The sequence below is a fragment of the Aquarana catesbeiana genome, linkage group LG06 (assembly GCF_042186555.1).
Source record: "Aquarana catesbeiana isolate 2022-GZ linkage group LG06, ASM4218655v1, whole genome shotgun sequence".
Classification (NCBI taxonomy): Eukaryota; Metazoa; Chordata; class Amphibia; order Anura; family Ranidae; genus Aquarana; species Aquarana catesbeiana.
In genome coordinates this window covers 164,611,432-164,623,513 of record NC_133329.1, presented here as the reverse complement: position 1 = coordinate 164,623,513, position 12,082 = coordinate 164,611,432, and the positions used below count along the sequence as shown (strand labels likewise).

General features: G+C 37.1%; 1 protein-coding gene across 1 annotated transcript in view; it reads left to right on the top strand.

Moving 5' to 3' along the window:
* Positions 1-11,528, top strand: part of XYLT1 (xylosyltransferase 1) — a 656,093-nt gene extending 644,565 nt beyond the window's left edge. The window contains exons 11-12 of the mRNA XM_073591126.1: positions 713-10,198; positions 10,266-11,528. Coding sequence (XP_073447227.1) covers positions 713-1,035 — 323 coding nt within the window. The 3' untranslated portion in view covers positions 1,036-10,198; positions 10,266-11,528. The remainder of the gene's footprint in view (positions 1-712; positions 10,199-10,265) is intronic.
* The last annotated feature ends 554 nt before the right edge of the window (positions 11,529-12,082 follow it).

Below are 12,082 nucleotides of genomic sequence, written 5' to 3'. Positions count from 1 at the left end.
GGCCTGGGGGTTGGGAACCTTTGATTTGATGGACTTCTGTTGAATTGACACGTTGGAAAACTTTTCTGGACCAGCGCTGATCAGTGTGTTTGGACAGCTATGGGTGCTGCTTTCAGTATACAGTGTACCAAGTAGGGGGGATCTCTCCACCCACATCATTTGGGTGGACGGAGGAATCTGTTGGCTGAATAAAACAAAAACTAACAGTGTATGGCAAGTTTAAAGTGGAACTTCACTTTATCAATCAACTATTTTTAAGCCTTATGCTGCTAGCATTAGTAAACAAATTGGAAAGGCTAGGCAAATGATGTCATGCATCCCAGGAATTTTCAGGAGTGGAAAGGTTTTTCTCAGCTAAGCACTGCCTCCTGCCTGCATGCCTGAGCAAAGGGCAGCTGGATTCCAGGAAGTAAATGTTATTTGAATCATCTGCCCTTACTCAAGTTGGTGTATATCTGTATTTATCTCTTTACATGGAGTTCAACTTTTTGGTAAATAGCACAACACTTAGATGGCAAGAATTATTGTGAGTCCTAATTCGGGTACAATGCCAGTAACCAGAATGGGTATTTGATTTCCCCTTTCTGAAACTGAAAATCCCTTTTATATCTTATATATACTTCCATATGCTTTACAAAATATTGCGTTTTGTAAAAGAAAATATAATGTTACATTATTGTTCTGTATTAATATGATGTTTTCTATCTTTCAGATGAAGTTGGCAAATTTCATGGAGGACCTTCAAAAAAGGCTTACATGGAACAGAGTTTCCAGGGACTTAACCCAGTATTAAATATACCAATTAATTCCATGCAAGTGGAGCAAGCAAAAAAGAATGCTGGACTTATAGGTTCTAAACTAGAAAGCTGGGTTGACAGCTTAGCAAGCAACATCTGGTCAGCAGTGGACATCTGCACCACAGGACCATCCTCCTGTCCAGTCATGCAGTCCTGCTCCCAGACTGCATGGAGCTCACTTAGTCCTGACCCCAAATCAGAACTTGGCCTTGTCAAACCTGATGGGAGATTGAGGTAGCATCTGGTGCACCCTTCATTGACATGGGATTTAAAAGGGAAAACAAACCATAGATTCACAAATCCACGGAAATGAAAAGTCTGAGCAAATGAATGGGGTTTATTGCTTTGTGGAAGCAAAGAATCATCCATTGGCACAGGTGTTTTGAAAAAGTCTTCTTGGCTGTCATTGTGGGTTTTTCCTTACATTTGGATTGATAGCACTTCCCTACGATTGGCAGGGCTCTGATAACAGACGCTGATTAAGGGCTCACATGCGCAAAAATTTCATGTATTGTATGATTATGAGAAGCCCCTTTGCACAAATGTCTTCTATATTTTTCTACTTCCATGTATTTGTGTGTGTGTGTGTCATTGGTATTAAGAAATATACTAACAAGGAGTTTATCATATTCCATTTAAGGAACATGGTTTCTTTATTGCATTGTAAGGAAATAGTAACAGATAGCCTTTTAATTACTCCTGTGTTGCCAAAGAAATGCAAAAAGGCATTGCAGACAGCCCTGGCAGCCAAAGGGTTATATAATATAAATATTCTCTTTTTGAGCTTCTTGCTACCTGTAAAGGGTGTAATGTAGTTGCACATGTCCATTGGCAATTAAGTAGGCATCAGTTTTTAATCATCTAATATTTTTAATGAAAGTTAAGATACGATTGGTTAACGTGGCTTGGAAGACTTCTTGGTTATGAATCATATGCAATGATGTAGGAGACCTTTTACCAGGATAGCATATAACCTCCCAAAGTAGTAGTGATCAGTGTCAACCCAGTGCAGAGGCATATTTTCATAGGTTGGACCAATATTCAGAAAACAAAACTTGTATAGCGACTATGATCCATAAATGTTGGTCCCTCTTATTACATTCTACGAGGTGCATATGTGATGTTCATTCTTGGAAAATGGTTGTATCACAATTAATATTGGTTCAGTGCATTAGATGGCAGCCTGCAAGACTTGTAGAGGACTAACATTTGTTTTTTGACATACTATTTTAAAGGCACACCACATAGTGTGTATTTTCATTATTCATCTGGATTTATTTGGTAAAGTTGGTGTTGTGATTTCACAATACTTTAAGTTCATGCAGTGGCAATTTACAGAAGCAGAGGTCACACTGGGGTAGATTTACTAAAACTGGTTCACACACAGTCTGCTGCAGATGTGAATAGTAACCATTTAGCTTCTAAGTTTCCGCCCCCCGTTCACATTGGGCCGATTTGACATGTCAAATCGCCGCCTATTGCTGTCAACGGAACCGTCCGAATCGGTGCGACGACTTTGCGGTGCCACACGGATTCCCAAAAGTGGTTCCTGAACAACGTTTTACTTTTGGCAAATTCAGAGGCGATTTCAATAGACATCTGTGGAAGAACCTGAACAGATGTCTCTGAAATTGCTCCCAAAGTCAGACTGAAATGCAGGTTTGATATTGTGCGAGTTCAGCTTATTTTGCAATATTTCAAACCCGCCTTTATTGTGAACCCAGGCTTATTGTCAAAGCCTAATTGAAAAAGATGAAGTTAGAAGCTGATTGGATACTATGCACAGCTGTACCAGATTCTTTGTGCACCAGTTTTAGTAAATCCCACGCACTGTGTGGCCACCAGGCACATTTAAATCTGTCTATAGTTTCTCAGTGATTAAAATTATTTCACTGGAAGCTCTTTGTATATTACCCTGACTGGTTGTAAAATTGGCCAAACTGAAAATTTCAGCGGGTTTCCTTATCACATGAATTAAAAGACACTAAAGTAGTGTTAGACATGGGGAAACCTCATTAAAACTGCAGTATTAGTTGTTACTGTTCCATAGAACACATGCCATTCACATGCTATTCTGTGAACTGAAGTAATTTAAGAAATTGTTTTTTGATTGTAACATGTTTTCATACATTCAGAATGCATAGGAGCAGGTAAACTGGCCAGCTGAACTGAGCCTGATGGTAGAAATGTTATTCCATTAATGGGTTTACTGTATTAGCAAGGACCAAAGAGAGAAATGTCTTCCTATTCCCTGTGTGAAATTCCCTCCTCTGTTCTCCAATCAGAAAGAGCTTCCAGCACTTAAAAACTAACACTTCACCACCAGAAAAACACTGCACTTTGTCTAGTAGCTCTTTGGCAGCCATGTTTCCTTGTGTCTATAGACTCCTTGTGCAGAGTCTATACATTCTTCTCCCCACATTAACACAAATCCAGCAGAAAACCCTTTTATCACTAACACATTATTATCAAATTTACCATGATATGCTGTTAAACAGGTTTTTATTCCCTTCTTCAACATGGCAATGTTGTCATCATGTTTAATCAGAGATCATGACCACATGACTCCTACAAATGATCCTGAGAATTCTGTAGTGTTAGCTATGCTAGCACCTAAAAACCAGAGGGTTTAAGCAGTGCAATGCTGTCACTTCTGGCAAAATAGTAACATATAAGTAGTAATGTATGTATTCTAGATATTTATTATTTATATTTTTAGTCAGTGACTAATTAGCAAATGCTGCTTTTGCAGCTTAATGTTTATCTTACTAACTTCAGCTGCCTTTCTTCAGTGAAGGCGGGGCGCTTTGCATTTAATGTTTTACCCTCTAGTATAGAATACTATTTGGTTTTGCTTTGATGTAATGTAGTCATTGAATTAAATTTTTCATAGTACCATGGAAAGACTGTACCAATAATTGTATTTAATGATTTGTTCTTTACCTTAATTTTCTGTTGTAAATGATTAGGGGGGAGACCTTCAGTGAATACCCACAAATCTCCTTGGGTTCCCTTTGGTGATTAGTTTCAATCCTGACAATTAATCATTTGCACAGGTCATGTAGGATAAGATTTCATATAAAACACGGTTTCAATCTAAGTACACCTGTGTATATTCCTTGTCAAGCTTATTTAATAAAGTAGTGTCAGGACAAAACTACACCCCCCTCCCATACTGAACGCATCACAGGGGATGCATGTAACATCCAAGGCAAGAGAGGACATGCTACCTCCACTGAATAGTTGATGGGTCAAACGTATGATGAAGATCATTCTTCCTTTTACATGAAAAGTCTTGGGACTTGGATGAAAGACCAAACTATGGAGTAGCAATTTCAGAAGTTTTGTAGGTGATACTAGAGCATTTGCCCAGTCCCAATGAGCAATTAAATAGGAAGACATGGCACGGACTGAAAGTAAGGTGCAGAGTTGCACCTAGGAAAAGCATGCAGCTACAGAGCAGGTTCCAAACAAGCATGTAATAGAAAGGAAAAATTAAGCAAGAGAAATTTTGCTAAAAGCCAACAATTTGACATTTAGTTGATCACACAATAGGATGCACTGTGGGTCTGCCATAATTCCTACATATCAAGGTTGGCTCCCCTTGGTGTAACTAATTGCAGAGGTCCTATAAAAACAGCCATAAGTGTGAGCATTTAGGAGATGAAAGACATTTTCATTTTGGAACAATCGTACAGACAGAATATAGTGTCATAGATAAATTAGAAAGGGAGTTTGTTTTGCTTTTCCCTTTCTTTGTAATTTGAGCCAACCAACTTTTTTGCTAGGCAAATATGTTTCAGTTAATACACATCTGTAATTTTAAGGCCCTGTTCATACTTTGTGTATCTGAAATCGCAGACAGAATTACATGATTCTGCCAATAATTCCAGGTTATCCTAAGATCACAGCAAAATGCACTTAGGGTTCCATTCATTCTTAATTGCACCGAAACGTGGCTAGCAGATGTTCCACGTCCCAAAAGTTGTGGGAGCTTCTTTGGTGCACTTGTCACACATAGGGCAGCCCATTCAAGTGAATGGGGCCTAAGACTTTAAGAATCCAAAATAATTGAGCTGGGTGCTCTAAAAGAACTAGATGGGTCAAACATCTGATGAAGAGCATTCTCCCTTTTGTCATGAGTGAAAGAATTCTATCTATTGGCTCAATGTGTAAAATGCCATTGTTTAAGTAGGTAACACAGGTAGCAGTGATGGCAGTGCAAACTAGTAACCCACTGAATTCACCAGTGGGTTACCACGCACTAAAGTAAATTTTGGACATATCTTCCCAGTTTTATTAAAAAATGTCTAGGAACTAGCAGTAGGGACCTATTGATGTAAATATGCAGTGGGGGTCTATATTGGCTGGGAAAAACATGATATCCCCTTCTGCGAGGAAACAGTTTTTTGGCTTTCTAGTGACTAGGGACATCAGTATAGGGCACCTTAATGTATCTAAATTGGCCAATAATAAAGGATGGTAAAGTGAGATACATGACAATGTGATGTAATGTGTACAGCGTTGAACTGTTAACAGTTAAAATTAATTTGTGAACATATGATATAGTTTTAGCTCGTGCTGTAAATGTGGTCACTCAGTTTCAATACAGTATTTTTCCTAATTATAAATAGGAGTTCATTCCGATGTAGTGCACAAGCTGCATTGATTTGCCCAATGGTGCTACCACCAGTGCTACCTCTCAACATTCTCACAGAAGAAGTCCTGCATTAACTTACATTGATTTGAATGTATAAACTATGCAAATTGTGTCCTGTTTTTTCACCTTGATCCACCTTTTTCATGAAAAAGCTTCGAAGAGTTCAAAGTTAACTTGCCTTATAAACAGCAAGATCCTGTACAGGCTTCTCTGATAACAGAGCGAATATGTCTGGCGCTGTTCAGAGTGCTATATTTGTACATTGTAATGTAATTTTTTTAAAGCTTGATCATCCAGTGGTTGTTATATCCCTATGCCAATTACCATCTCAAACCTTTTTTCATATGGGAGGTAAAGCAGAATTCCAGCTAAACAGGTTTATACACAGTTGAAATACATATGAACCAACTGTTTTATCCATCTAAACATTCTGTTCAGGCACTTTTCTAGTCAATTCTGTCACACTATATAGCCATGAGAGTGACACTACTACTCAAAGTCTTCATTAATGCAGCTTCCTGGGGAAGTCTGGTCTGTGCTCCCCATTCTGTAAGTCTGCCTAAATGCCTCTACTATCATCTCCCATTACATGAGACATGATAGAATGACAACACTTTGTAGTGCAATAGATTTTAATGGTCCAACAGATCTAGCGTTCCCATTAGAAGCCTGATTTTTCAAACAGAAACTTGGAATTCTAAAAAAGAAACCAATTTAAAGATTTATATCTAGATAAAGAACTTGATTTAGATAATTATACAAGCAGTATTAAAGATACAGTTTATTTTACAAGAAATACATAACTGGACTAAAGAATTTTTTTATAATTGGCTGGAGTTCTGCTTTAAACCAAACAATCATACTTTATAAATAATTTTAGCAGAATATATGCTGAGAAAAGCAAAGGTTCGTGTGGAATGCCATAGCAATCAATTAGAAAGCATTCTTTATGAATGTTGTGACTATACATCAGAGCTGAAAGCTGATTGGATGGGGTTGCTGTGAGTTACTACACTCTGCCTTACTAAATAGGCAGAATGTTCCATCCTTTGTAGATTTTATTGAACAAAAATCTGCACCTATATGACTAAATTCAATAAGACAAGAAAAAAAGTACAGTGAAATATAGCAAATAGATTTTATCTTCCTTCAGTTTGAATTTATTAAGCTGTTTGCTATGGGTTACTACTTTCTGCACCTAATCTTTGTTCTTTGTACTGCTTTGCTGGATAAGCCAGAAAATATACAATAAATTGTGTCAGGGTATTTTAGAATACTTCGGAATACTGAATTACATTACTAAATAGTTGGCAGATCACCTAACACATATTTTCCTAGAGCAAAATGTAATTGTTTTTTTTTTTTTTGCACCTACGTACATTGGAGTTATAATATAAATCATATGCATTTATCATAAGTGTTTGGTTTAACTGAATAGTTGCTAAATACATTTTGGATTGGGCAAAATTGTGATCTGAAGTATCCCTCATAATTACTTGTCTCAGAGATGTAAGAGTTTATTTGGCACAATATTTAGTTACTCTGGCAGTGGCTGGTCAGAAAATGTGCCTTTTAATTTTCAGAGTCTCAAAAGGTTTATACAAAAGAGTTGTCTCATTTTTTAACAGCTGTTCTTCTGGTTTCGTAAGGATTTTTTTTCACCTAGCCCTGTAAATCTGCATTTGTTTCAAATATTTAAAGGGAATATGTGGTGATTCTATATATATTATCTGAATTTATTATGGTTAGGACTAAATAACATTTTAAGTTAAAAAGTTAAGTTAAGAGTATTCTTAGCTGTTCTGCTGAAAAAAAGAAGCCTGTTTACAGAGCATAGTTTCAGTTTTGACACGTAAATAAATGAGTCTTATTTCCTCCTCCCTGCTCTGTTCAGATAAGGCCTTATGAAAATGTAGTTCCCACTTTTCAGTTCAGTTTTTAACTCCCAGATTCTGAAAGTAAGCAGCTGTTGTCACTGGTACACCCTGTATAAGACATGTATGCGTTAAACAAAGATTTTAATAACATAGAAAACATAGAAAAACATTCAGAACTTCAGTTTTAGAATGTGCGGACTTAGCATGCTGTAAAATAAAATTTACTCCAAATCATTGGCTTCCCATTAATTCTGCACAGGGCAATTAATCAACAAATGTTCTCTGAGCTAAGTGAAAAAAATGACTTCTTCTGGATTTTAGGAATCAGTTTTGTAATAGACATTTCGGTAGAATTTGCAGCCAGGATTGTGGAGTATTTACTTTGGATAGCTTTTTTTTTCAAGATTGTGTCTATGGACATCCCAAAGTCTATGTACTGCAATGGTGTTTCTGTAGTTAAGGAATTAATTTGCCCTTACCAGAAAACTGCCTATGCAGATAAGTCGTCTGTAGATAAAAAACAAAAAACTGGGCAGCTTTGATTAAAGTTGAATAATGCCCTTACTATAGGTGTAGGCCACTTATGCACCTCATGAAGCCTAACCTGAAAATTCACAGGATGTTGTTGGGATATTGCTAGGTGAGCTACTGCATCAGGGGAGAAAAAGTGCATGTGAGGAGGTTTGAATCAGAAAGAGCTAACTCCTGTGATGGTGAAGGTGAACAATAATAACTGGGCCAGGGGTTTTCAGGTCAGACTTCATGAGGTACATAAGGGGCCTACACTTATAGCAAGGGTATTATTCAATCTTGGTCAAAGTCAAAGTTCCACAGCTTGTTTTCATCAACAGGCATCCCTTTTCTGCATAGGCATTTTTTTTTGGTAAAGATTAACTAATCCTTTAAGCTTGGAAAGAAATAGCCTTATGTTGAAACAGACTGCCTTAGGGCCTGTGCTGACAGGCATTTGTTTGCTTCAAACGTGTTTTGCATTTCCATACAAGTCTATAAGAGTGCAAAACCCATTGCACACTGGTCAAATGCAAGTCAGAAGGAGGTCGACTGCAGGTCCAATGCGATTGACAATGAATTCTGAATTATCTCAGAAGCGTCTCAAACTGATGCCATCAATACATGCCTAAAAGGATTTGTTGTGCTGTTCACCTGCTAGTTAGCCACACATGCTGGAATCCTGGTGAGTTGAGGTTTCCCTAATACATAAATAAGACAGCATCCATGGAAGGGGATTTAAAATAATGGTTGTTTTTGTAAATTACTGACTCTGTGGCACTGTCCCTTTGTTCAAGAGGTCATTAGCAATGTCATGGGAAATACTAAAACTGAAAACACTTTAGGCTTCACTCACACGGGTGCTAATGCCCGTACACCATGAATTGGTCATTTCCTTATGCGTCTGTAGCTGCAGATGCTGCATGCAAGTGTATAGGGACGCAGATTTTGCAAGGACACAGCCATCCTCCTAATTTGACAGCCTTCTGCACACGCACACCTGTCAGATTAGGAAGTGTGGCTGTGTCCCTGCAGCCTCTGCATCCTGATAGACTTACATGGACTGCCTGCAAATGGCTCCAACTGCATACACAAATAACAAATTCACAGAGAACAGGTTTATAAATGAGGCCTCAGTTTGTCATTAGGAGATATAATCAATAATCTTTTATTTCCATTCATCTGGTGATTTAGTCAGTAATACACCTCCTGTATTAGAGTGCCTCTATTCTGAATGAAAGAGCACAGGGGCACCTTTGGAGAGCAGCATTGTCAGTCTGGAGGGAGGGTAGTGTTAGATGTGTTAGCAGATTTAAATACGCTAACAAATGAAAGCCAAACTACAGCTAATACCTTATAAGCAGTTACAGTAAACAGTTTTCTTTCTTTTGGAATTAAGGTTTTACATAAATAAAATGGGATCATTGTAAGCACCCCTGTCAGTGTTAAACAGTTTGTCTTGTCCCTGTAACTGCCACATCTGCAGAAGAGCTTGTTATTTAAAAAAAAAACAGACTTACTGGCGGAATCAACGGGTGAAAATAGAAGAAAGAAAGCCCAAAAGAGAAAACTAATGCAGCCATCACATCTAAGAATGGGTAAGCTGCAAAGTAATAAATAGTTTGATTTTGGGTTTATTACTGCTTTAAATAAACAAAAAGATTTATCTTTTTCATATTCCCCTTAATTCTTAAACAACAGCAAACCTAAGTCAGGTTACTAATGTAGAGAAAAATGTGTACAATAGGTTAACAGGGAAAATCTATTGTGTGTTGAATTACCAACACTTGCAAAGTGTCAGTAGTCTTTTTGAAAGAAAGCCACCACAACAGAAACATTGGGGCTGCCATTGATGCAATCTCCTTCCTATTGTATTTGTAAACTCTAAAGGTTTATTTCACATTATATGGTGGTAAACATCACCGTGTGCTTACTTGTTAAGCAAGTCATTTTTGATAAATGTTTTTCTATGTTTCATATCTGAATCTCCTGCCAATATTGTTAGCACTATTCAATGTTCTGCCTATTGCAGGCTGACACAGCTGAGATTCACCCTTACATGTTCCCGGTGCCTCTCTAGGCTCGCCCATGTGATCGTGGAGCTGGAGAATGAATCCGCCGCCTGCAGCGGTTTACCATAGAGCTAACCAGATGGTCCCCAGTCATCTCTATGACCCTTGGAGGCCGGAGATGTAAATACTAACCTTTTTTTAGCTGGAAAGCCTGAGATTTCTTGCAATAGGAATAAAAGTGATCGAAAAATTTAAGGGAAAGTGTAAAAAAATAAATAAACAATTAAAAAAAAGTAAATCGCCCCCATTCCCTTGTGCTCGCATGCAGAAGCGAACATATATGTAGGTCGTGCCCGCATATGTAAATGACGGTCAAACCACACATGTGAGGTATCACCATGAACATTAGAATGAGAGCATTCATTCTAGCACATTACCTCCTCTGTAACTCTAAACTGGTAACTTGTAAAAATTTTTAAAGCTTACCCTATAGAGATTTTTAAATACTGAAGTTTGGCCATCAAATGGCTGGTATTGTGTCATAAATGAACACATGTGTAGCACTTGGAGGCAACTGCAAATCAAAACAGAGACTAAAGATTACAGCTTCCTTGTCTGTAAAGAACAGGAGGGTTTAAAAAAAAAAAGTTGTCCTCCAGGCATCTATGTATAGTACATTGTACACGTAGATGATATTTTGTGAGAACGTTTACGTATGCTCTAAGATTCTAGCTGACCCAAAATGACCTTTATACTTCAGTACTTTGGTTTGCTATTGCAGAACTTGCATGCAGATAAAACTGACCTTCCTCCAATTTTCATGTTCTGCATGCTTGTTCTAGATCATTGACTAAGAAAGTATTGGTGCCAAGTGATCAGCATAACAGCCAGTCAACTATCATTTTAAGAAGGAGGTCAGAAATGTCAGTCCCCATATTTCACTCATGACAGGTTCACCTTAAGACTGCTTTAACACTTTGTAACTTTTATTAAATCTAGGTGAATCTGTCAACTGCTGTCTTTGGTGAAATGTTCAACAAAGTATTTACAAAGGAAATACAGTCCTTAAATTATCGTTTAGCTATATATATTTCAATGCCCATTTTGTTTTTATAAATTATGTTATGTTGTCTCCAGTTATTAAAGGTGTTCATGTAATCGGATTAAAATTCTATTTTGTTACAAGTCATATTGTGCATTAAACTGTACAGTAATATTTTGTATTTCTATTGACTAAACTGTAAATATAAGTGTTGTCAAAAACAGAAAAAAAGATTCAAAATGGACACACTGAAAGATGTAGATATTTTGCTATTTATTGAAAGGAGTATTTTATGAATCAAAGAAAAAATGTCTTAAATCTGACCAGTCTTATGAACTTTGAGAAGTCTGACTTATTTCCTTGTAGTAGAATGTGATTTTTAACACTTATTGCACTACCCTAATGTTTTTTTCTTTTAGCCTAACAAATTGTGCCTTAGCTGTTTTTTTTGTCTAGGAAAGTTTTTTTTGTCAAAAATAAGGTATTTTTCAGAAAAATGGATGTACGGTAAACTTGTATCATACCAAAAAGCAGAAAAAAAATACCCAGCTGCAGTTGTATATAAGTGCTTTATGTCATATTGTGTTTTCAAATGCAAAGTTTCTCAAAATAAAAATTCTTGGTCCTTAACTTGCCTTGTTTTTTGAGCTCCATATAAAGCTTTAGGTGTTCTGTTTTGGTTACATCATCAATCTGCTGAGTATATGTGTTTTGAGCTTGGATTTGTGCCATTTTAAATGGCAAGAAGGGAGCCTAATGCCAAATGAGATTGATGTGACATTTTACAAAATAATTCAGTTGTGTTTTTTGTTTATTTTAAATGTTGAAAAAACACATTTAAAAAAGAAATGCTACCTTTTGATATAATGCTTAAGGCTTTCTTTCCTAATTCCTTAATGAGAGCTATTTCATATGAAGGATAGTGAAAAATTAGAAATACTTTCAAATGATTTTACTGATTGCTAAGATAAAATTATGTCACTGCAAATACCCTGTTTCCCCGAAAATAAGACCTAGCGTGATTGTCAGTGATGGCTGCAATATAAGCCCTACCCCCCAAATAATCCCTACCCTGTTTCCCCAAAAATAAGCCCTACCCTGAAAATAAGACCTACAAGGACTTTAACTAGGGCTTATTTGGGGGATAGGGCCTATATTGCATCCATCACTGACAGTCACGCTAG